We start from the raw sequence: 25,327 nt of genomic DNA, 5'->3' as shown, positions 1-25,327 counted from the left end.
AAATCCTACCTCAGGGTAGCTGTGTGACAGTAGACAAATCATTTATCTCCTCTCGGCCTCAGTTTCTTTTCTTTCTTTCTTTTGGTAAAATGATGAGCTCTCTGATCTCTTCCTGACCTATGTCTATGACGCCATCATGATGGTGTTAATCCATCAGGCATCTGCTAAACACCTACTGTGTGCCTGTCCTTGTGCTTAATGCCAAGAATCAAAAGATGAAAGGTGGCAGTCGCTACCCTCAAGGAACTGATAGTTTCAAAGGGAGGATCCTGCCAATACCAGATTAGTAAAAACAAGGTGCAGTAGCTGGAATGTGATAGAACACAGGAAGGAGATGAGAGAGTCCTGGCAAGTTTGAGGAGGAGGAGAATACTTTCTTCCAGGGTAGGGTTAGAGAAGATGCCTTCCACAGGACCTGGAGGAATGAGAAGGTTTTCGAAAAAGGCATGACGGATGGTTTGAACAAAGATGTGGAGGAAGGAGATCTCTCAATGAGGTCTGAGAATCAGTAAGGCTGTGCTTTGATGTGGCAAGGAAGGGAAAGGGCATTTTTAAGGTCCAGGGACTGTGTTTAAGTGCCTTACAAATCTGCTCTTGTTTGACCCTCAAAACCCTGGGAAATGGGTACTGTTATATCTGTTTTTATAGATGGAGAAACTGAGGCAGAGAAGTTAAGTGACTTGGTGAGGGTCACACAGCTAGTATCAGAGGCTGGATTTGAACTCAGGTCCTCCTAGCTCCAATCCAGCATTCTATCCATTTCACCTCAAAGCTGCCTCTAGCTGTTGTACAAGGCATGAATGAGGACTTGTGTGAAATAAGGCTAAAGAGGTAGATGGGCATCAGCTTGCTTATAATGTACTTAATTGTAGGGTGTCTTGTGTTATGTTCATCATATCATGTTATATCATTTCCTCCATGTTCAACTGTGATTCCCATAAGAACAGGAATCTCGTCTGAACTAAATCCTCTGTGTCTCAGGCAATATGGCGCTCTGGGGCTCTGTATACACTAGATCTGAAATGAATGTTTGCTGGGTTCCACACAATACCCACAGTGGCTGAATGAGGGTTATCTCCCTGTAAATTGTTGAGAACATGACTTATGACTTATTGGTCTAGTGAAGAGCCATGCACACAGTAAGGAGTAAATCAATGGTTTTATCATTGTGGAGGCATGTGGAGGCCCCTAAAGATCCCAACCTTTCAAACAGCCATGTTGTCTCTTCTTTTCCTCTGGCATTAGTGCCAGCTATGGGATGATATGTATCCCAGATCACAGACTGAGGCCTTTCCCAGAGGGTTTTAATGGGGAGGGGGAGGGGCAAAAATGGCATCTCTAATGGAGGAATTCTCAGACAGCTATGGACTGATCATCAGATAGCAGTGCTTCCACAGCTTGCAGACTCTACTGCTTCTTTTCATGTTGTGATCTTGGCATTCAGAGCATCTGCCCTTTCCCTCTTAGAATGAAGAGGCCAGAATAGGAAATGTTCATCTGGTGTCTCTCAGGGACTTCTTGAGTACGTGCCATCCCCATGGAATGACTGTCCTCTTTTCGGTTCTGCAGACAAACCTGAGGAAATGCATGGACCATATTCAGCATCATTCAGTGGAGAAAATCTCCAAGATGTTGGAGAGAGGCCTGGATCCCAACTTCCATGACACAGAAACAGGAGGTAAGCAGTCCCAAGGAGGACCCTCACCAGTGCTCAGCCACATTACTCCAAGAATTTCTTTCATCTCTGGTGTGAAATATGCCTGTGCGGACATGAGACTACATGTAAGTATTCTGTGGTTAAAGCCCGTGTCCCTCAGAATAAAGGCTGAGCCTTTCTGTTCACAATCATGAACCCATCTGACCTTGGAGACCTTGGGAGAGAAGAAGCAGGGGACAGCCTAGCTTACTTCATGCCCCACCCCTATCTCTATCCTCTCTATCCCAACAGAGGTCACCAACTGAGTAGCTTGTTTGTATCTGAGCACAATGCATGGCACCATTTACTAAGGGCTTAGTTAATTCTCTGTTAATTGTCAAATCCAGCCTCTTTATTCATCTCTATCCCTCCATCATTTACATAGCAATCCATTTATACAGTAATTATTGTTCTGTCTGTCATCTATATATCTTTATCCATTTATCTTTTACCTCTATCTATCTATCATCTCTCCCTCCCTCCATCCATCCATCTATACATCTATACGTACATCCATCTATCCATGCACCCACCTGCCCACTCATCTCCCCACAACTCTTCTTCCTCCTCCTTTTCACTGCCAAGCTCCCAGAGAAGGGAATCTAGAGTCTTTGCCTCTATTTCTTCCCTTCCCACTTGCTTCTCAGCCTTTATAATTTGTTTATTGATCTCACCATTAAAGGAAAACTGCTCTTTCTAAGCTTAATAAGGATCTCTTGATTGCTAGATCTGTTTCTCAGTCCTCAATATTCTTGACCTCTCTGTAGCATTGAATCTTCTTGACCAGTCTCTTCTGGATGCTCTCTCCCCCTTGGGCTTTTGTGGAACTGCTTTCCTACTGCCTTTCCCACTTCTCTGCTAGTTTTTTTTCCAGTCCCGTTTGTTGGGTCTCCATCTTCTAATTGTGACTGTCCCCCAAGGTTCATTCTGGGATACCCTTCACTTCTCTTCCTATCCCTTCTCTTATTGAGTCCATGGGTTTAATTCTTATCTCTTGGCAGATGATTCCTGGCTCTCTGCATCCATCCCTAACCTCTCTCCTGAGGACCAACCCCATATCACCAATTACCTGTTGTATATGGGTCCCATGCATGCACCTAAGATATCTGGAAGTCAATGTGTCTACAACACAGTGCACTATCTCTCCCCCACCCATCCCAAACTCATTCACCCACTCCTCTTCCAAACTTTTCCATTTTGGTTACCAATTTCACCATCTTGGTGTCATCCAAGACCCTTTTCTCTTCTTCTCCTTCTCCCTTCATATCTAATGAGTTGCCAAGTTTGGTTGATTTCACCTCCCTGATGTCTCTGGTCTCTTTTCCCTTCTCCCCACCCACAAAGCCCCCAAACTCTAGTGTAGACTCTCACCCCCTCTCATCTGAGACTCCTGCCCTAGCCTTCCACTTAGATGCCCTGAACTCCAGAGTCTTCTCTCTCCAGTCTTCCTCCACACAGTGGCCAAGGAACAGGCCTGACCCATCACTTTGTTGCTTGATGACCTTCAGTTGCTCCCTATTGACTTCGGATCATGTGTAGATTCCTCACATTACCAGACTCTTGATGCTGGGTCCCTAGTCTATCTTTCTAGACTTCCAGCTGCCCTCTGTGCCCCTTTCTTTTCCTGTTTCTTGTTACCCATCCATCCTCCTCATCTCTAGCTCTCCCTAAGGCTTAGCTCAGGAGACATCTCCTAGAAGAAACCTCTCTGGATGCCTCAGGGTGCTCTTTCTCATTCTCTAATCATGTCAGATAAGCCTGCCCATGAGGTCATATTCTATAGTGGCCAGCGAGCTGACTTTAAAGTCCAGAAAACCTGGGTTCAGATCTTGCATTGGTAAAAGGAGTTTCCTCACTTGGGAAGTCCTTATACTCATGAAATCACCAGTGTGAATTCCCTCTCTATGTTTACCTGTGTCCATATTGTTCTCCCCGGTAGAATAGAAGCCCCCTTGAGGACAGGGGCTGTGTGCCTGCAGTTTGATGTCCCCTGGTGCTTAGTTCAGTGCCTTCTAGAAGGAACTCGATAAGGCTAGGTTGGATTCAGTTGGAATAACAATAAAAGTGAGAAAGAGATAGTCATGATAAGAAATTACAAAACAAAGCATCTTTATTTTAATGGGGAAAATATCAAATGATGCACAGTAAACAGATTTTTCCTATGATTTCCCACCCAAGACTTGTGATTTCATCGGTGTAGGAACACCTTGACCTCTCTTCTACCTACAGTTTATGAGTTTCTGGTCTTAGAGCTGCCTTGAGCCCTGAGGTTAAGTGACTTTGCCAGGGTCACCGAGCCCCGCTGTGTCCGAGGTGGGCTTTGGACCCAGGTCCTCTTGGGAAGTCCAAGGCCAGGCTGTTCTCACTATGCCATCACTGCTGTAATGCTTTTCTTTCTTTAGGTCATGTTGTTGAATTATGCTTTTCAAAGATCTCTTGTTCTCTGTGCTCCTTCAAGACTCAAATGCAATGCCCCCTCCTCTGGGCAGCCCCCTCATGTTATCTCGTGTGTACATGTGGTATGCTGTGTTCTCTTCACCTTTGCAGCAGAATGGAGCTTCCCTGAGGGCAGGGATGGTGCCCTCTTATTTTTTTATCTCTGTTACCTTGCACAGTACCTGGTATACAGTAAGTGCTTATTAAGTGTTTGTTGGCTTCAAGTGCAGAGCTTTAGCTTTTTGATTACCACATAACTGCCCCTTATTCATGAATATGCTCAGAGAGAGGTAAGGGAATAAACATGTATATAGTGCTTACTATGTGCTTGGCACCACAAATACGATCTCATTTAATCCTCACAACAGCCCTACACAGTAGGAGCTACTTCCAAGGTCTCCTCTCTGCCATTTAAAGGCTGGAACATTTTGGTTCGGAGTCTTTCCCAGGATCCTTGGGTCTCTAGGTGGTTGGCTTGGGCTCATAGCCCTTCCTTCCAGTTTTGGCATTCCCCCTGCCCAATGCCCCTGGGTAGCAGCGGCCTTCTTCCTGTATGTCTCTGGCGCAGTCTGTATTTTGTAGGGGAATCCAGGTGAGCTAGAGAAAGAGAAGAAAATCTCTGAATGATCTGAATGACAGCTGAAGAGGTAATTAAACCCCAGAGATAGAAATTGTCAATAAGAAAACAATCAAACAAACAAAAGCGCAAACCAGTGTGGTTATAGAGGTCTGTCTGGTCTGGTCCCTGTTTGGGATGCAGATTTCATGAAGATTTCATTTCACAAAAACACCACTAGAAAATGACTCTTTGCCCTGGGCATCCCACATCCCAGACTGATGGAAAGGAGATGTGCCAAGTGGGATAGTGGAGAGAGAATCTCCTGGGCCTTCCTTTTCTGGATTTGAAGTAGAATGAGCATCACTTCAAATACCACGGAGCTCACCAACTTTTCTTTCTCCCTGGGCCTGCGGACCACACATGAGAACATGCTGCTGTCCATGCACAGGGATGGCCTTAGCTCCTAGACTCTACGGTCATATAACACCTTTCCTAAGTTGATTCAGGGTAACCAAACCGTTTGAGTTTCCTGTTCCAATTCAGTTTGTTTCCTTGACTCTTGCAACAAGAAATTATGGATTTCACGCATGACTCTGACCATGTGCAGATGCACACAATCGGGCTTCATTCCAAGAACTTTTAGCAAAAGCATAGACTCCTGTCAGAATGATTGGTCTTTATTTTGCTAGAAATATATTCATCAGAGCAGCATGGGGGGTATTTAAAGGAGACCACAGGTCAGGGACAGATCTGCCAAGACTCTCCATCTGCAGTTGACTTGTCAGCATAGAAATTATTTTATACTCAAACTTGATGCCCCCAATGTAAATGCTTTCCATTCCCATCACTGTAATGTATGTACACTCTTTGGGGGCAGCTAGATAGCTCAGTAGATAGAATTCTGGCCTTGGAGTCAGAAAGACTCATCTTCAAGAGTTCAAATCCTCCTCAGACACTTGCTAGCTGTGTGACCCTAGGCAAGTCACTAAACCACTCTCTGCCTCAGTTCTCTCATCTGTAAAATGAGGGAATTGAACTTGATGACTTCTAAGGTGTCTTCCAAATCTAAATCTATGATTCAGTGACCTACCTTTTTAAGGTGGTAAAAATGATCATAAGAGTTAATTTATATAAATGTCCTTTAACACGAAAATGTAGAAACTGGTGAATACAAACCGAGTAAGCATCCTTACCAAATGCAGACATTTGTGTATGGAAATGGGTTTTCAAAGGTACTATCAGTAGTACCAAGTCAACTTGCCATGATATTTTGTACCTTAAATGATAGAGGTGTGTGTGTGTGTGTGTGAACTATCTTTCCTAGTTCTATTGATGTGAGCCCTCATCAGTGAGTCTCCCACCTTGATTGTCATCTTAAAGTCCTTTAGTCCATTAGACTTAAGTGATTCTTAGAGTATTTACCAATCAGATTAGGAGCAGCTAGGTGGTGCAGTGGATAGAGCACCAGTGCAGGAATCAGGAGGACCTGAGTTCAAATCTCACCTCAGACACTTGACACTCACTAGCTGTATGACCTTGGGCAAACCAATTGCCTCATCCTGGGTCATCTCCAGTCATCCTGATGAATATCTGGTCACTGGATTCAGAGGGCTCTGGAGGAGAAGTGAGGCTGGTGACCTGCACAGCCCTCCCTCACTCAAAACAAAGTCAAGTGCAAGTCATGTCATTATTTCTCTGATGGCCTGGTCTTCTTTGGCAACGAAGGACAAATACACATCAATCAGATTGGTGTGGAATATTCCCTTCCCCTCCTCAAAAAAAAAAACAAACCTGTAACACAGTCTTTCACAAGCACATACATTGTCCAGGGGAAAGTGGGCTCAAGCTCAGAAAGCACAGGCTGAAAAGCAGTAATTCATAGGCTCCATGAAAGGGCCTCATGAACATGAGGAAGTGTCTTTGCTAGACTCCTGATGGGGCTGCAGATCTGCATCCAGTCTGTCCTTGACTCCTAATGCGTGCTCTGATCCCAGCTCTGAGGGATGATCCTTGGCATGCTGATGAAAAGTCCTGAATACCCTGGAGTCCTCTCTAGGCCCTTTGAAGCTCAGAAGGTTCCCCTCCAGCCAAGGTAGGGATACAGGAAAGGAGACCAAAGCCAGAGCTAAATACTTTCCTCAAGGGGTCACTGCCATGCTCACTGGTGGAAAGCTCTATCTCTTCCAGATGTCCAGATGTACCTGAGCTTGAATTCTTGGATTCTTACTCTAGGCTTCCAACAGAGCATAGCCAAGTGAATTCAGTCAATCCAACTTGTCCAAACACTTTTCATGTTTAATTTAGTCTCTGTAGGTTACCGAGACTTGAAACACCTTATCTCTTGCTTGGAGTAGGGTGGAGTGTCCCAGTTGAGTGATTAAGTACTTAAATCCACCCTGCCCTTACTTAAATATAGGCCATTCTTATGAAGCAAGTCAAGAGCACCTGAGGGTCCTCTGGAATCTCAACCTTGTATTATGAAACCACCCTCAGCATCCCCTGGGCTCACCTCATGTCTTGACATCCTTGGGCTTTAGTAATTCACACATAAGTTGTTTGGTGTTCCTGCCTTCCCAGTCCCCTAGGTTCCCTGAGCCTTCCCAGTAAGGTTACCTTCCTTCTGCTCTGTGTTCTGTGTGTGCACAGAGTGGATTGAACATTGTCTCCCCCATGAGTATTCCATCTTTTTTCTGGTTAAGGACTTTTGCCTTTCTTTATGTCCCAGGTGCTGTGCATGATACATAGTTAGCCTACAAGACATGCTTGTTGATTGTCTCATTGACTAGTTCTCTCCTTATACAAGTCCCCTTCAGCTTAACCATTCTGTGATTTTTGTGGTGATAAAGTCATCTTTTCTAGCAGGAGACTGTCAAAGGGCTTGTCCATTTGTCATGTGTCAACTTGCCTCTGCCCCACCTTGATGGAAGAGTGAGCCTAATGGGGCCATCTCTGGTTTGGCTCTGCTTTGCATCATTCATGAACTGTCATTAGACACATTGATTTAGGCACAGGATGATAAATGGGCTGATCATTGCTGAGCATTAAGGAAATCCGAAGTTAATTGGAGTATAAATTCTCATTTAAAAGAGATTCCAAGGATTTGCTATTGAAACTCCACCTCCCCACCCCCCAAATGACATCCACAGGCCTTTCTATCTCTGCTGCACCAATTTTCCATTCCAGTCCAACTGGCTTCTCCTCTGTTTCCTGGCATGACCTTCTATGCCCTACATAAGTGCCTTTGTAGAGGGGAATGCCCCCATGTTTAGATGGCAGAAATGCCAGTCCCCACCTTTCTCTGAAGCCCAACCATAGGAGGTGCCACCTCCATGGCAGGCCGCACCCAACTCCCTCACTTAGTAGGGCTGCTCTCTCTTGCATACCGTTTGCTTTTCCTTCCTAGCACACATGTATAAGATCTTGGAGGGTAGGGACTATTTTCTTCTTTGTATCCCAGGCACCTCCTCAGCCTGGGGCCTGGCACAAAGTTGGAGCTTAATGAATGTTGGTTAAGTTGAATGGATTCTTCTGATCTTTCATTGTTTTGCCCTTTAGAAACGCCACTGACTTTAGCAGCCCAGCTTGACAACTCTGTGGAAGTGATCAAGGCTCTAAAAAATGGAGGTGCCCACTTGGACTTCCGAGCCAAAGATGGAATGACAGCCCTCCACAAAGCAGCTCGAGCCAAGAACCAGGTGGCCCTCAAGGTAAAGGCCTGGTGCTTAAGCTGTAATCTCTCCCTTGTGGTGTGACTCAGCCCTCTCCCTTTCCCAGCACCTTGGAGTTTATAATCTGAGGCTTTGTCATGTTCTAACTTGTTTTTCCTCAAATGAACTAAGCCTTCCTCCCAAGTACTGCTTGCAGATTTTTGAATTTTCTTTTTTTCTCTGTCAAGAGGCTTATATTCTTACCCATTAAAGCTACTGGTAAGAACTTCAGGTGCCAAGATGGCAGAATGAGGAAGAAGCGCTCTGAAGCCCTCTCAAATTCCCCTCCAAACAACTAGAAAATCACATCAGAACTGGTCTAGAAGCAGGGGAACAACTGACTAACCTGGCAGGAAAGGTCTCTCACTGGAGTGGGAGGAGAGCAAGGTCCAAGAGCAGCAGCCAGCCTGACAACAGGGGGCCTGCAGCAACCTGGGACAATCTACCGGTGAGACCCTGCCCTCCTGCCAGTCTGTGGCTCCCTAGGCAGGTGAGCAGTCTGTGCAGTGCAGCAAAGACCCCTGCCCCAGCAACCGCACCCCCAGCACTAGCCACCAGTGAGGCCTTGACTCCATGGCTGGCCAACAGTGAGACCCTCCCTCTGGGGCCTACCAGCAGAGAGACCCTGTTTCCATAGCAATCCAACCATAGGGCTGCATCTCTGGGGCAGAACAGCAACAAAATCCCTCCTCCAGGGCCAGCCACCATAGTAATCCAGTAGCCAGGCCCCATCCCTGAAGCAGGTCAGCAGGTTACCCCCAACCCCAGGGGAGGCCAACAGGGAGCTCCCACCCACCAGTTCAAGTCAGAAGGGAAATCTGCTCTCCAGAGAAAGCAAGCAGCTGAGCCCTAAAGCCAGTGAAAGTCAGCAGTAAGACCCTAACCACCAGCACAGAAAGCCTGGGACAGTGTAAGACCAGAGACCAACTCTCAAATAAAAATACCAAGTCACGCAGGGTAAAGGTAAGGAACTGGAGCAGAATCTATTATGCTTCATCTGAAGCAAAGAAAGCAAGGGTAGCAGTCATGATCCCAGACAAAGCAAAAGAAAAATAGATCTATCTTGCTGGAAGATTCCATAGACACTGAAGTCATATCAATATTAAACATATGTGCACCAAATGGTATAGCATTTAAATTTCTGAAGAAGAAGTTGAATGAGTTATAGAAGAAAATAGAGAATAAAATTATACTAGTAGGGGACCTCAACTTTCTCCTCTCAGAACTAGATAAATCTAACCAAAAAATTAACAGCAAAAAAGCTAAGGAGGTCAGTAAAATTCTGGAAATATTAGATATGATAGATCTCTGGAGAAAAGTGAATGAAATAGAAAGGAATACATCTTTTTCTCAGCAGCACATGGTATCTACACAAAAATTGACCATGTATTAGGACTTAAAAACCTCGCAACCAAATGCAGAAAAGCAAAAATAGTAAATGCATCTTTTCAGATCAGAGTTCAATAAAAATTACATTTAGTGTATGGATAATGGAAATAGATTAAAAAATAGTTGGAAACTGACTGGTCTAATCCTAAAATAGAAGTATGTCAAAGAACAAATCATAGATGTAATCAATAGTTTCATTAAAGAAAAGGACAACAAGGAAACAACCTACCAAAATATATGGTATGAAATGAGAGTGGTACTTAGGATAAAATTTATATCTCTACTTGCTTATGTCAATAAATAGAGAAGAAGCAGATTAATGAATTGGATATGCAGCTTAAAGAAAAATAAGAAAAGAACAAATTAAAAAGTCCATTTAAACACCAAATTGAAAATCCTGAAAATCAAAGGAAAGATTAATGAAACTGAAAATAAGAAAACCGTTGAAATAATAAATAAAACTAGAAGCTCCTTTAATTAAAAAAAAAAATAAAATAGATATGCTATTGGTTAATTTGCCTAAAAAAAGGAAAGAAGAAAACCAAATAACTGGGATCAAAAATGAAAGGGATGAATTCATTACCAATGAAGAGGAAATTGACAGTTGTTAGGAGCTGTTTTGTCCAATTCTTTGCCAATAAACGACAATCTAAATGAAATGAGTGAATATCTACAAAAATATAAATTACCCAGGTTAACAGAAGAAGAAATAAAATAAGTAACTCAGTCCTAGGAATTTGGAAGTTCACTGATGGCTTATTCAATTTCTTTTTCTAAGAGAAAGTCCTTAGGACCAAATAGATTCACAAGCAAATTCTACCAAATATTTAAAGAACAATTAATCCCAATCCTATATAAACTGTTTAGAAAAATAAGAGGAGTCCTACCAAATGCCTTTTATGACAGAAATATGGTGGTGATAACTAAACTAGGAAGAACCAAAACAGAGAAAGAAAATTAAGCCCATTTCCCTAGTGAATATTAATGGAAAAAATTTAAATAAAATATCAACCAAGAGATGACAGTACTATACCACAAGGATCATACATTATGACCAGGTGAGATTTATAGCAGGGATGTAGGACTGGTTCAATATTAGGAAAACTATCAGCATAATTGACCATATCAATAACAAAACCAACAGAAATCATATGATTATCTCAATAGATGCATAAAAAGCCTTTGACAAAATATTGCACTCATTCCTATTAAAAACACTTAGAGAGCATAGGAATAAATGGAACTTACGTTAGCGTTATTAGTAATGTGTATCTAAAACAATCAGCCAGCCTTTTCTGTAGTGAGGATGAGCCAGAAGTCTTACTATCTGCCTTCAGGGAAAGAACTAATATTGATTGAATACAGACCATTTTCTCATGCCATTTTCTCCTTTCTTTCATTTTTTTTCTTTTGAGTCTTGAGCAAAATGACTAATATGGAAATGTTCTACATAATTGCAAACATATAACCTATAACTGATTGTTTACCATCTCCATGAGGAGGGAGGGAGGATAGAATCTGGAACTCGAAACTTTAGATAAAAATGTTAAAAAAATTAAAAAATAAAGCTACTGGTGAAAGCTGATCTAACTTATTGAAGGCTGTTGCTGGATCTGCCTGTGGGGAAAAGTAGCAGCATTCTTGCCATTGGAGGATCAGAGGCAGGATGCCAGGGATTGGGATTTCGTTATTTATCTTCTCACACTGGCCTTTGTTTGGCACCTACTCTAACAGGGATTTTTTTGTTTTAGAGTACTCATTTAAATATTGTTTTAAGTCAACTCATTTCCTTGTAACCATCCTCAAGAGGTCATTCCCCTGCCAGTAACCCTCCAAGATATGACAGCTGCTCCAAAGTGACCAGGGTCATCACATGAATTTTTATTGTGCCTTGTCCACCGACCTCCTAGGACAGTGTGTTGCATATAGTAGGTACTTCATAATGTTTATTCAGCGAATGAATATGTTAGAATATGTCCTTAAACTGTTCTTCCCCCTCAACAGGCTGACCTTTAGCCTTGGGGACTTGATTAAGAAGGACACAACCATCTCAAGGGATGGAGCCAAATGGTACATGCTGCTTGACTGACATTTCTTTCATCTGACCTCCTCTCTTTGGTTTCTGATTGATCAGGTTCCAGTTTTTTTGTTTGTTTTTCCCAGTGGATTCTTAGGGTCAGTATGACCCTAATAGCGTGGCAGACAGTAAACCTCCCAGTCCAATCTCTGTGTCTTTCCTGGACATGCAACATATGGGGCAGAGGGTAATGTCCATGGTCTGTGGTTTCTTTACAGACTCTCCTGGAGCTCGGAGCCTCTCCAGACTACAAGGACAGCTATGGCCTTACACCCCTATACCACACAGCGGTCGTCGGAGGGGACCCTTACTGCTGTGAACTGCTCCTCCATGAGCATGCCACGGTCGGCTGCAAAGATGAAAATGGCTGGTGTGAAATTCACCAGGTGGGCTCAGGCTTCCCCCTGACATCCTTGTAGAGAAAAAGTTTCCCGTACATTGAGAGGCTGTTTACCAAGGCAGTGTGGTAGAGTGGATAGGGCATCTCTCAAAATCCAGGAGACCTGAGTTCAAATCCCACTGTAGGAGCTGTGTGACACTAGGCCTGCTCTCTCTTTGCCTCCATTTCCATATCTGTAAAATAGACAATTGGAACATTAGGTTCCTTTCAGCTGAAACAGCTTTGATACTAAGAATCTATAAAAGACATTCCAAAAATCACATGAAACAAAAATTGATTCTTGTGTCCTCCCTACTGACCCGCCATAATATTCTTTTGTTGAGCTCCTTTCTCTCCCCACATCACCAGTGAATACCCGAGTGACCACAGGAAAGTCAATCAAACCTTTTTGGACCTCAGTTGCTTCATCTGTAAATGGTAGACTTGTTATTTCACAGGCTCCTTAAGTGGAAAGCTTTTTTAAAAAACTGTTTCAGCTCTAGAGAAATAGGAATTATGAAAATGAGTATCATCTGATCATATTCTCAGATCCTCAGTGTAGCTGTGTGCAATGAAGTCTCCAGGCCCTAGCGATGCAGAAGGAAAGTGCCTGACTGGTGGAGGTCAGAGGGCATAATTTAGAGCCAAGGTCTGAATCTCAAATACAAATGAGAATGTATAGGGATCCTTTCAGACTGTGTATTGACTTAGTGTTAGATATAATGTTATATATATTTATTTTAATGTATGTTTCCCAATTACATTTGAAATCCCTTGGAAGTGTGGCAGGTCACAGGCAGCCCATGGGCCAGATGTTTGATACCTCTGTTGTAAAGTGCCTTAAAGGGCATTGAATTTGAACACTGGGGCTCAGAGGGAAAGGGACTGGTCTAAGGTCACACAACCAATAAGTGGCTGAGCTGAAACCCAGTCTGGCCCTCTGTATATTGTCCCCACTATCCCCAGGGCAGAGGATGAAGAGACCTGCTGAAAGCTGAGGGCAGAAGGCAGAGTGGTTAGGGTTGGCCTTGGCCTCTCAGTCACGAAGTAGGTGGATGACCTTGGGCAAGTCATTTAGTCTCTCAGCCTGGTGTCGAATGAGAAGGACACTAGCCTCCACTTCCCAGGGATTTTGTGAGTATCCAGTACTTTGTAAACCTAAAAGTTCTCTATAAATGCCAGCCATTATCGCTCATAGTGTGCATATATTAAACCCTTACTGTGTGCTCTTGTTATGACTGTTGCCATTATTGTCTTGAGTTAATCTCCCAGCAGCAGTTTTCTTGAGATTTGCCCACAATTCTTTGCAGATCACTATTCCCTTCCCCCACTGTATCCCTGCCATCCCTCCCAAAGGACAGGCTGTTCCTGGAGCTCCAGGGAAATGGGGAGAAGAAGGCGTGGATGAACCCCTTTCTTCTCCATTTTTGCTGGAATTTGAAGTTTCCGTTTTTACTTGCTCATTTCCCCCCTAGAAATCAGGCTTCAGCTGGGCTCCATCCCAGGCCCCTTCTGCTTTCAAAGTGATTTCCAGGACCCAGCGAGCTAACTAGATTTCTTCTCCTTAATGGAATCTGAATGCCCTATGGAGGTTATTATAATAGGATTTTCCCTGCAGCCTCATCTCTGACTGTCCTCATTCAGGGCCCTGGTATGTATTAGTTGGAAAGTCTCTGCTGAGCTGGCCTTCTGACCTTGACCTGTCCCTGGGAGTGCAGCAGTGTCCCTCTTTGTAGGCCCCTGGCATGCATCTGGCCCCTCCTTTGAGGCCTGGTTCTGGAAAGCGCCTCTGCTCTCTCCATAGATACCAAGGATCCTTGTGTGTGGACAGGGGTGGGGTTATTTTTCTCTTCTTTTCCGTCTTCCTTTTGGGCTGGATTCATATATATTTTGTGCCTATCCTTCCAGCCACCCCTTGTCTAAGAGATGTTTTAAGAAATTCTCCACTGAATTCATTCACGAGATGAGCCCTTGGCCTTAGGTTGGGAGCCGCCATCCCCAAGAACACAACCAAGGGGAGCAGCAGGATTGATGTCCTCAGTTCTGTTTGTTTTGTCTGTGATATTGGATGGTAGGCCTACATTCAGAGCTGGGAGGGACTTGCCCAGGGTCACATGGCTGGTCAGTGTCTGAGGCAGGATTTGAATATAGGGCTTTCTGTGGCCAAGCCAGGTAGTGACTGGGGTCTAAACTCTCCTCCTGAACTTTGTTTGCACGTTACTTGCAATCCTCAGACCTCAGTTATTTTCTCCTCTCTAAAATGAGGAGCATGGAGCCCCAGTCCCATCCAACTCTTGGTCTGGGATCCTGAGACACCTGCCTGCAGCAGTAAGTGGACAGCAAGCTCAGTGGGAGCCAGAAGCACAAACTAACGCAAACGTGGGCTGGAGAGTCAGCGCATCTGGAAGGCCTAGGAAGGCAGAAGCCCCTTGGTACCCTCACTGTCCTCTGCTCTGGATGCATCCACTGCATGGGGAGTGTGTGTCCAGTGTGAGGCAGATGCCACGTTTAAGGAGGATGGGAGGATGATGGCCAGCGTCCTTCAGGCAGTCAGGGTGGGGAAGAACCTTGAGGCTCTGTTATAGAATTCGTAACAGGAAAGGAGAATGCTGCCCCTGGAAAATGGCACTGGAGGGTTGTCAGATCATGGCAGACAAGTTGGACCTCTTGTTCTTGGCTCCAGAGGAAACAACGTGGAGCCTCGAGTGTCAGGATTCAGTTCAGTGTCATGACCACCATGCCTTCCTGGGAAGTTCTTGGCAGAGCTTCCTTTCAGGAATGACGTCACAGGGCTTCTTGAGCCCAGGGCTGGACTGGGCTGGTGGGTCACTAACAGCCCTTCAGCCACAAGCTTTGGGAATTCTGAGAAATCCGGCTTCCAAAGGTGGAGAGCGGCCCCTGCTGGCCTTTGGATGCTGCAAAACCGATGCTGTTATGACCCCATTTTACAGAGGCCAAGTTATGACTAGATGCCATGTTTGAATTGAGCTCTGTGCATTCTGGCACCACCTGGTGGCCTCCCGAGAACTCTATGTCTGGGACCTTATGGCTTCCTTTTTCTATAGGAGGGGCTGGCAGTGTCTAGATTGCCCCAAAATTTGGAGAGAGAGAACACGCTTAAGACTCTTTGTCCCCATCCCAACCCTGGGCTCTTGGCAGGAGTGACTGGGTGGTGCTTACTGTTGATATCCAATGTCCAGACGTCCCAGATAGACTGATAGAGCCCCAGTGCAGGAGCCTTGCTGAGCTGGCAGCTGACAGCTGGCAGCTCAGCAGGTCCCATCACCATGCCCTGCACAGCCCAAAGGCTTTCTGGTCACAGTTTATGATTGCATGGATATGATGTGAGTTGATGATGAGCGTGGAGGTGTGGACGTGTATATATGTGCGTGCGTGCGTGCGTGTGTGTGTGTGTGTGTGTGTGTGTGTGTGTGTATAGAATGTGTCTGAGCCTTGGCCCCCCTGTCTTTTAGACCCTGCCCCTCACTCCCCTCCTCCTTGAAAGATGGCCCAGTGCTAAAGTGCTCAGTTTTCTCTCCTGTGCCTCCTTGAGGACTTGTGTCCCACCCAGTGTGCTAATTCTGGTGCCTGTCTCCTTATCCTTGGGGGCCCAAGAATGGCCTTTGATCGGACTCTCACCCAAAAGCCTTCTGATCCTTTCTTCAGCCGGCTCCCTCATCTCCTTGTGACCTTGTGCTGAGGATGGATGCCCATAACAAGGTTATGGCCACTGGGGAATCACCTCAAGGTTGGGATGTTTAGAGGGCGCCACCAGCACATTCCAGAGCCTCCCTCGTCACCTTAAGACCAGGCATGTTTCCTTTCATCTGTGGCTTTACTTCAGGGGTGCCTCCACCTGCCTTGCCCCTTTGCGGGCACCAAACCTGGGCAGTAGAAATGAAGGATCCCTGTCAGTAATTGGGTGTGGGACAGACCAGGGAGCCCTGGGGACGCAAGGGAACGGTGGCCAAGGTGACTCACAGTAAGGCTAGATGCCTTTTCTCTTTGCTACTTTGGTCTCGCTGCTTTTGTGCCCCGATGGCTTGGGGAGGGTGGTTGGTCCAATGAAGGCAAGATGGAGAAGGCTTCAAGGTAAGACCCAGGTTCTGAGCCCAGTGCTTCCCCCTGACTACCAGGATGACCTTGGGTGAGTCCAAATTCCTGGACTGAGAGTCAGAAAGGCCTCAGTTAAAATCCTGCCTGAGAGGCTTACTAGTTGAATGACCCTGGGCAGTTCTTTAAGCCCTGCCTGCCTCAGTTTCCTTAAGTGAAAAATCTGACCTTTGATGCTTCTCTGTGACCCTTCCCTGGGTCTCAATGGGGGATTGGGCTGGACAGTCTCCGAGGACCCTTCCCACTCTAACGTCTGAATCCGTCTCTGCGTCGCCTCCATCTCTGACATTCTGTCATCTTTGTCTTGAATCTGAATGTCCCTTGGAAAGGCCCAGCAGGCTGCTCTGCTGCCATCTAGTGGCCCCTTTCTGCTCTATCTCAGTAGCCCTGTGTTTCTTGCCTTCCTCAGCACCCTCTCCTCTCCTCCTATCCAAGGTCTAGGAAGATCTGAAGCTCTTGCCCCATCATGGTAGAAGAAAGGACTCTTACCAGAAACCTTTGGCATGTTACAGCTGTGGGCTTCCCCCTCCCCTTTAGATGGGGAGATAATGCTGCAGGGGAGAGGCTCCTGTGGAACCTGGGCAGGGCTGAGACGTCCCAGTTCATCAGGGATGCCTTTGGGGCAGTGTCTCCTGTTGGGCTCCAAAGAAACTGTCCAATGCACACTTAACGTGCGTCCTGCCACTCCAGCCTCAGAAGCCTGGGCCAAGGCCCTTGGGTTCCCTTCATACAGTCTTAGAGACTATCTGATCCAAACTGGATCTGAACTGGAACCAAGCTAACAAACCCTCAACAGTTCATAATCTGGACTCAGCTTGGAGACTTCCAGCGATGGACATCTCCCTGGCCACCAAGGCTTGGGATTAAATTTCATTATTGGAGCTTGGCCCTCACATAGAGACTGAATATACTTCTGCAGTGTCTGTCCTTTGACTAGTTCATCCCTGAGGGGATGCTATAGAACAAGGTGCATGATAAATGCTTCAGAAGATATTTCATTTTGTGGGTGTGAGCAGTATAGATCACAGTGCCTTGTTCTCTGGCTTTCATGAGTTGTTGTGGCTGGAAAGCATAAGCTATGCACTCCAATTCTATCCTAACCCTAAATGCTGTCTGATTCTAACCCTAACCTAGGGTCATAGTTGGTGACGAGACTGACTCTCTGATGGGCAGAGGGTACAGGCAGGGGCCTATCTCCAAACTGGCAACTGGTTCTGGCCACTACATTGAAGGGAGGGAGGCCCGAGAGATCTGATAGCCAGTCTGGCCATCAGTCTTTCCTGCAATTTCTGAAGTCAGGGGACCTATTTCTGGCCTAGCTCCAGTGTTTGGAGGGCCCATGTTTTATGGCCATGGAAAGCGTGTGGGACAAGGGGCTAGGTCTGAGGGGTTATTGCCTCCTAAGTGTCTGACCTCTGTCTCCTGCAGGCCTGTCGCTATGGGCATGTCCACCACCTCGAGCACTTGTTGTTCTACGGAGCTGACATGGGAGCCCAGAATGCCTCTGGGAACACTGCCCTACACATCTGTGCCCTTTATAATCAGGTAAGGGGCTAAGAGAGGGAGTGGTGGGGAGAGATGGTGGGCAGGTTTTCATTCAGCATACATATTAGCTTTTTCTTGTAATAGAAATCTAGGTGTTTAATATCAGTAGTGTGGCCCAATGGATAGATCATGGTCTGGGTTCAAGTTCCTGATACATAAAAGTTGTGTGACCCTGTTAACTTCTTAGTACCCCAGAACATGCCAACCTGCACTGGGAGTAGGAGTTTCCTCCGTGGAGCTCCTTGTAACGATGAAATCTAGATTATCAGGTGTGCACATAGTGCTGTCTCTGGAGACTGAAGTTTGAAGGTCACTCAGAGGATGATGGAGAGGTGACAGGTGTGTGAACAGGCCACAGCACGGTGTCCACAATACTGAGCAGGAGAGTCAAAATGAAGGGTATCATCAGAGTGAAAGCAGACAGAAAGAGAAGGTGAGACAGTGGACACCAGGTGACCGCCCATGCACCTCTTGTGGTGCCCAGTGTCCAGTGGCTCAGAGAAGCATGTGGGGTAGACCTTCTGGAGAAGATGTGCATGAGTTCAGGGTGAGAGTCACACCAGATGAAAACACACAGATGGGTCAAAATCTATACCAGGACTGAGGAAGATCTGTGGGAATGCCACAGCTCTGACCAGACCATTGCATAGGTCACTGGAAGATCTACCTGGAGCCCATGGAATCTGGTCCTCTCATCTTACAGAGGGAGAAATTGAGGCTGAGAAAGTTTGAGCTTTTCCGAGGATTCCCCAAATTGTGGGAGATAGTCTTGGATTTAAACCCAGATCCTTGGACTCCAAACCCAGTACCCTTTCTCATATACTAAGTTTCCTTCCTTTTAGGTTGAATATTCTTTATGAATGTGTCAGTCAACAAATATTCATCTAGCCCCTGTGCTGGGCACATGAGGCTAATGAAGTGAGGAGGCCCTTGGGGACTTTCCAGTCCAAGTAGCAGGTGAAACTAACATTCTAAGTCCCTTCCCTCTGAGATCACATCCCACTTCCTCTGGTGACAGTCTGTCCAGTTGTTTGCACATGATCTCCTCCATTAGAATGGGAGCTCCTTGGGGACAGGAGAAATTTGCCTTTCTTTGTATGCTCAGTGCAATGCTTGGTACAGAGTAAGCACTTAAGGAATGCTGTGGACTGACTGAGTAGCTCGCTGGTCAGATGTGATTGACCAATGTGGGCAACACATCTCTAAGTTGTCCTTCCCCAAGGGGGGCAGGGTAAAGACAATATGGTCAGTGTATGCCAGGGCTCCTGTCTTGGTGGTGGGGTGGGATTTCAGTGGTGTTTCTTGCCACATGGGAACAGGGATGAGGCTACTTTGATGATCTCAGTAATCTTAAGTGACCAAAGGTGCTTTCCTAGACAAGAGGCCAAGGCTTGTATTTGCCACCATTTTTTGGGCGACCCCCTCTGTGGAGTCCTTCCAGAAGGACAGAAATGGAAACTATTAGCAAGATACAGATGAAAGAGACAACGTTGCCCTCAGAGAGTTTGAAATCTGATAGGGAAGGTGAAGCATGTGACCTGTGCCCCAAGAAAGGAGCCACCAATGGACCTTTGGGTTCAGCACTGAAGGGCAGAGATCACTTCAAGCTAGGTGGGGAACAATCTAAGAAAGCTTCAAGGAGGTAACAGCATATTACCTGGGACGTGAGGAGTGGAGAGTGACTGGACCCTCCTTGGACTGAATGTGCCTTCTCTTCAAAGCTGTTATGAGACAAGAGGCCAGCTGTTTGAGTTGTTAAATTGCTTTTGAGCATACAGTAATGGGGCCTCATTGCTGGAGAGAAACACAAATCACAAGGCGTGGTTGTAACAAGGGAAACATCTGTTCAATCATCTGCCTCTTAATTACTACCTTAGTTCTAGGAGGGGGGGAACAAGTCAAAGCAGATTCTTAATCTCCCTTGGTAGAGTGTGTATATATTATGCACCATAAAAAAAAATTGGGGATTCTGGGGATAGTTTGTGTTTTAAGCACTTGAAAGAACCAAGGTTAGGGAGAGGGAGATTTTACAGTGTTTCCATTTCATTTTACTCAGAAAGGAACGATTGTTAAATGTCATGTTTGGGAATGTATTTGAAGAATTCTCAGTTCCTTACTCTACATGGTCTCAGCCTTTTGACTCAATAGACAGATCCTAGGACAAGTGATGTTTCTCGTCTTGGACTCGTTGGCTTTCCCTATGACCTGAGACTGGGGAAAGGCTAGATTCATCAGGATTCACTGAAAGTCTTCTAGAATATTTGATGGACATTCCCTTCCCCATCCAATACACAGTGTATGAAGAAGGTGAATCCCTGAGGGAAAGAGTTAGTAGTGGGGAACAAGGAAGAGCTTCCTGTAGAAGGTAGTGTTTGTGCTGAGACTTCCAGGAAGCCAGGATGTGGAGGTCAAGAAGGAGAGCAGTCCTGCCATGGGAGACAGTCAGTGAAAAGTCATGAAGGTGGTCATTGAACTGCTTGTGAGGAGGAGCAAGGAGGACCAGGTAGGTGAATCCTAGAGCTATATGGAAGGGGATGATATAAAGTGGTCAGACCTGGGCTTTAGGAAAATCACTTGGATGGATCTGTGGAGGAGGAATTGAACTTGGGAGAACAGTTAGAAGGCTATCATAAGAGTCCAGGTGGGAAGCGATGGTCACTGACAAGAGAATCCTCTTGTTGAGTCACTATGAACAGACTACCCAGATCCCTCCCCAAACTTCCTCATATTTACTGGCTTCACAATGAGCTGGGTCTCCAGAAACTATTTTAGAATCAAAAGGCAAAGGAATCATTCTGTTCCTCAAATAGGAGGAAGCCTTCACCACAATATTAGGTGGATTCCATAGGTAAAGCCAAAGGGAGGACTTGGATTGAGATAGTTACTCAGAAAGGGCTGGAACATGGATCATGAATGCCTAGGTTGATGAGGTCATAGATCTAAGGATTTACTTGAGCAGAACAGAGAGAGGGCAACTTATTAGATATCTATTTTGTGCCAAGCACTATACCAGACTTGGGATACAAAGACAAGTGAAACAATTCCTACTTTCAAGCAGCTGATGTTCTGTTTAGGACATCCTAGGTTCTAGTACCACTTTTAAGCTGTGTGACCCTAGTCAAGTCACTTCTCCCTGGTTCTCAGTTTCCTCATCTGGAAAATGGGATGCTAATGGCTGCAATCCCTGCCACCACCTGTTATTGTGAGAAAACCCTTCCCCAAATTGTTAATTGTCATGCCAATGAAAGTTCGTGATTATTAGCGATGCTAGTAGCAAAAATGTTGATGGATATAAAGGAGATGGGATGGCAGACCTTTCTGTCTCATGTGATAAGCCACTTCTAAACAGGGGTTGGTCATGCTCACTCTGAGGTGGCCTATTTCTACTCTAGAACACTATGTTAACAATACCTAGAACCAGGAGGACATGGTAAGAAAAGTGGGGATTTGAAGTCCTGGCTAATTCCTACTTGTGTAGCCCTGTACAAGCCCCTTTTCCTCTTGGGGCCTCAGTTTCCTCCTTTGTAAACAGGGTAAAGGCCTTTTAAAGTCCTTCCTAAGTCACAGTCAATGAATTGGTGATTTACTGTAACATAACAGCCTCCCCAAAACCTTGTCTTCTTGGGCAAGTTGGAGGAGGCAGCTCAGTAACTTCCAGTGGCTCCTTGTCACCTTCATAATCAACTACAAAAACCTTTACTTGGCATTTAAATTCTTTCATAACCAACTCCCCTCCCCCCCTACACCTTTCCAGTCTTCTTAGATTCTCTACCGCATACTCTCTAATCCACTGGCACTGGCCTCCTAGCTGTTTCTCATACAAAAGAATCCATCCCTAAACTCCAGGGATTTTCACTGACTATCTGTGAATTATTAATTATTTAATTGTTATTGAATATTAATTTAATTAATTAATTGGAAAAATTAGTTATTTCCAATGTACCCTGTCTATAGCTGATTTGTACATATTTTGCATCTTGTCCCTCTCTTTAGATGGGAAACTCCTTGAGGGTAGGGGCTGCCTTTTTGCCTTTCTTTGAATCTCCAATGTTTAGTATTGTGCCAGGTACTTAGTAGCAGCTGTGTGGTTTTGGGCAAATCACTGTATCTCTCAGGCTTGGTTTTGTCAACTAAAGAACAATAAGGAGGCCATGGTCACCAGGCTTTTTGCTCTTCAGTTGTTTCAGTCTATCCAACTCTTTGTGACTCCAATTAGGGTTTTTTTGGCAAAGATACAAGAGTGGTTTTTGCCATTTCCTTCTTCAGTCCATTTTAAAGATGAGGAAACCAAAACAAACAGGATTAAGCTATTTGCCCAGAGACACACAGCTTGTTAGTGTCTGAGGCTGGATTTGAACTAAGGGAGGTAAAAGACTTCTTGACTCCAGGCCCAGCACTTTATCCACTTTAACCACCTAGTTGCTATCATCATAGAAGGTGGTAAAATTTAAGAAGATTGGTCAGGTTGGAAGGGCTTTAAAAGCCAAACAAGGGATTTTCTATTTGCTCCTGGAGGCCATAGGAAGCCTTGGAAGTTTGTTAAGTAGGGCAATGGGGGAGGGTGGGGAAGACATGATTGAGCTTGTGCTTAAGGAAAATCACTCTAGTGACTGAATCTTTGGAGGATGCACTAGAATGGGGAAGAGACTTGAGGCAACCAGACTGCCTCCTCCAGCAGCTATTGCAATAGTCCAAGTGTGTGGTGATAAGTATCTGTACCTTGGTGAGTGCAGCATCAGAGGAGAAAAGGGGATATGTTCAAGAGATGCTGCAGAGGTGACACTGACAAGAGATGCTGCTGAGGTGACATTGACAAGAGGTGTTGCAGAGGTGACATTGACAAGAGGTGTTGCTGAGGTGACATTGACAAGAGGTGTTGCAGAGGTGACATTGACAAGAGGTGTTGCAGAGGTGACATTGACAAGAGGTGTTGCAGAGGTGAAATCAACAAGGGTTGCTGCACAGGTGAAATCAACAGGCTTTGACAGTACTTTGGATTTGGGAAGTGAGAAACAGAGGAGTACAGGAGTCACCAGTAGAACTCTCTCTATAAGAGCATGTCATCTGTACTTCACTCCACTTTGGAGTAGCTCACATGTTTAGGAAGTCTTTCCTAACATGTAATTCGACAATCCCTTCCTGGTTCTGTCCTCTAGGACCAAATAAGTCTTATCCCTTCACGTACTTAAAGACAACTATTGTCACTTTTCCATTCTTACCACAAGTTTTCTCCTTCATCAGGTTAAACATGCCCAATACCATCAGTTGATCCACTGTCTATATTTGTACTTTCATGCAATCTCTCCAGCTAGAACGTGAGCTCCCTGTCAGCAGACAGGAACTGTTTTTCTCTCGACACAATGCCTGTCACATAGTAGGTGCTTAATAAGTTCTGCTTGATTGATCCATATATGACATAGTCTCCAGGACTCCTCCTTATCCTGATTGCCCTCTTCTGGACAATCATTAGCCATTCCTGGCCTTCATAAACCATGCTGTTCAGACCTGAAGGCAGCACTCCAAATGACGTCTGCCAAGAACAAAGTACACCTAGCACCTCCCTGTTGCTGGAAGCCATGATCCCTCTTTATTTATGTGACCTGTGTTTACATTGGCGCTTTTTCTACTACATCGAACTACTGTCTCACTTTGTTTTTAATTGAATTATTTTATTTGTTTAAAATCACTTCCATATATCTTAGATTTTTCTCCCACTCCCTCCCCGACATTCTCCCCTCCTTCCCCACTCCCTTTCTGAGATGGGATACAATCTTATATAGGTTCTACATGTACATTCCTATTAAATGTATGTTGCATAGAAGAATTAAAATGAATGGGAGAAACCATAAGCAAAACAAAACAGAACAGAATACAAAAGAAAATGATCTATTTCTATCCACCATCAAATTCCATAGTTCTTTCTCTGGATGTAGAAGGCATTTTGCCTCAAGTCCATTGGAAATTTTTTAAGTCCTTGCATTTCAATGAAATACTAAGTCTACCAGAAAAATTCCTTGCACACTGTGGTTGTTGCTGTGTACAAAGTTCTCTTGGTTCTCCTCTCTTTCTTACTTCCCAAATTCAAAGTGCTGTCAAACTCAGCATCAGTTCATACATGACTCACTTTGAATTTGAGGTGCACCAAGACCCTTAGCTCTTTGTCGAAATAACTGTTATTGTCCTCCATCTTATACTTAGTGAAGTTGATTTTTTTGGTCCCAAGGCAAGGCATTTATCCCTATTGAATTTCCTCTGGTTAATTTAGCCCAGTGCTCTCATTTGCCAAGATCTTTTTGGACTCTGACTGCCATAGAGTGTGTTGTCACAGTTTTGTGTCTTCTATAGAGTTGATAAACCTGTCATCCATATCCTCATGGAAGTCATTAATGAAAACAAAAAGATGAAACATCCCGAGGCAAATGCAAATCCCTGGGGTCCTTCTTTGGAGAACTTGTGTCATGTGGGCATTGAGCCATTGACAACTGCTCTTGGAGTCTGGCTATCTGACCAGGTCTGGATCCAGCTGAGGCCATTCTGCTCTAATCCATAGCTTACTGTTGCTTTCTCCACAAGAATCCTATGAAATGGCTCATCAAAATCTAAGTAAACTTAGTGCCCAACATTCATCTTCTCTTCCAGTCATCAAATAAGGAAACAAGGTGAGGGATCTGACCTGTTGTCCTTGATGAAACCATGGTGGCTCATGGTAGTCATTGCTTCCTTTATGACTGGTCACCACCAAGACTTTCAATGATCAGGTCTAGAACCCCAGGAATCCAAGTCAAGATCATGGACCTACTATTTTCAGACTTTATTCTCATTACATTTTTTGAAAATGGGGACTGAATCTACCTGCCTCCTGTCTTGTGGTTTGAGGATCTCTCCAATATCACTGTCAGTGGCTCAGCCATCCCACCTGATAGTACTTTGTAGGATTTGTCCTCCACAGCTCCCCTCTCTCTTCCAATACCTCACCATGGCCTGGAGAGGGTCCAGAGTTCTTAAAGACTTGAGACAAATAACAGAATCTTTGGCAGTCCCTACCAGGCTCCTGACTTCAAGTTTCATCTCAGGGAGATAGCCAAGGACCAACCTGTCCATGTGCACCACAACTCATCTCGAGTTTGCCATCCAACAGCACCTCATGCCACCATCTATCTACCAAGTCACTGGAGGGTCAGAGTCAGGGGAAGGACTGGTGGATGGATTCTAGTGTGGACACAAATAGCTCAATGTCATTTTGGCAAGATGTCTCCAGTGGAGTTCCCCAGGGATCAGTGTCATCAACATTTCTGTCACTGTTTTAGAAAAGGCCATAGATGCCAAATTCGTCCAACTGTTAGATGAAACAAAGCTGGGTAGAATAGATGATGCTCTGGATGACAGACAGGATCCAAAAGGATGGTGACTGAATCCAGTATGTTAA

General features: G+C 45.0%; 1 protein-coding gene across 10 annotated transcripts in view; it reads left to right on the top strand.

The window, feature by feature from the left end:
- The window catches only part of SHANK2 (SH3 and multiple ankyrin repeat domains 2), a 709,321-nt gene that overhangs the window by 101,908 nt on the left and 582,086 nt on the right, over nucleotides 1-25,327 (top strand). For all 10 annotated transcript variants that reach the window (XM_072639430.1, XM_072639427.1, XM_072639424.1 and 7 more), the window contains 4 exons: nucleotides 1,570-1,678; nucleotides 8,247-8,398; nucleotides 12,083-12,250; nucleotides 17,785-17,901. In XM_072639430.1, coding sequence (XP_072495531.1) covers nucleotides 1,570-1,678; nucleotides 8,247-8,398; nucleotides 12,083-12,250; nucleotides 17,785-17,901 — 546 coding nt within the window. The remainder of the gene's footprint in view (nucleotides 1-1,569; nucleotides 1,679-8,246; nucleotides 8,399-12,082; nucleotides 12,251-17,784; nucleotides 17,902-25,327) is intronic.

The sequence above is a fragment of the Notamacropus eugenii genome, chromosome 2 (genome assembly GCF_028372415.1).
Source record: "Notamacropus eugenii isolate mMacEug1 chromosome 2, mMacEug1.pri_v2, whole genome shotgun sequence".
NCBI classification, from domain to species: Eukaryota; Metazoa; Chordata; class Mammalia; order Diprotodontia; family Macropodidae; genus Notamacropus; species Notamacropus eugenii.
Note: the sequence above shows the minus strand (reverse complement) of the source record. Positions and strands in the feature narration are given on the sequence as shown.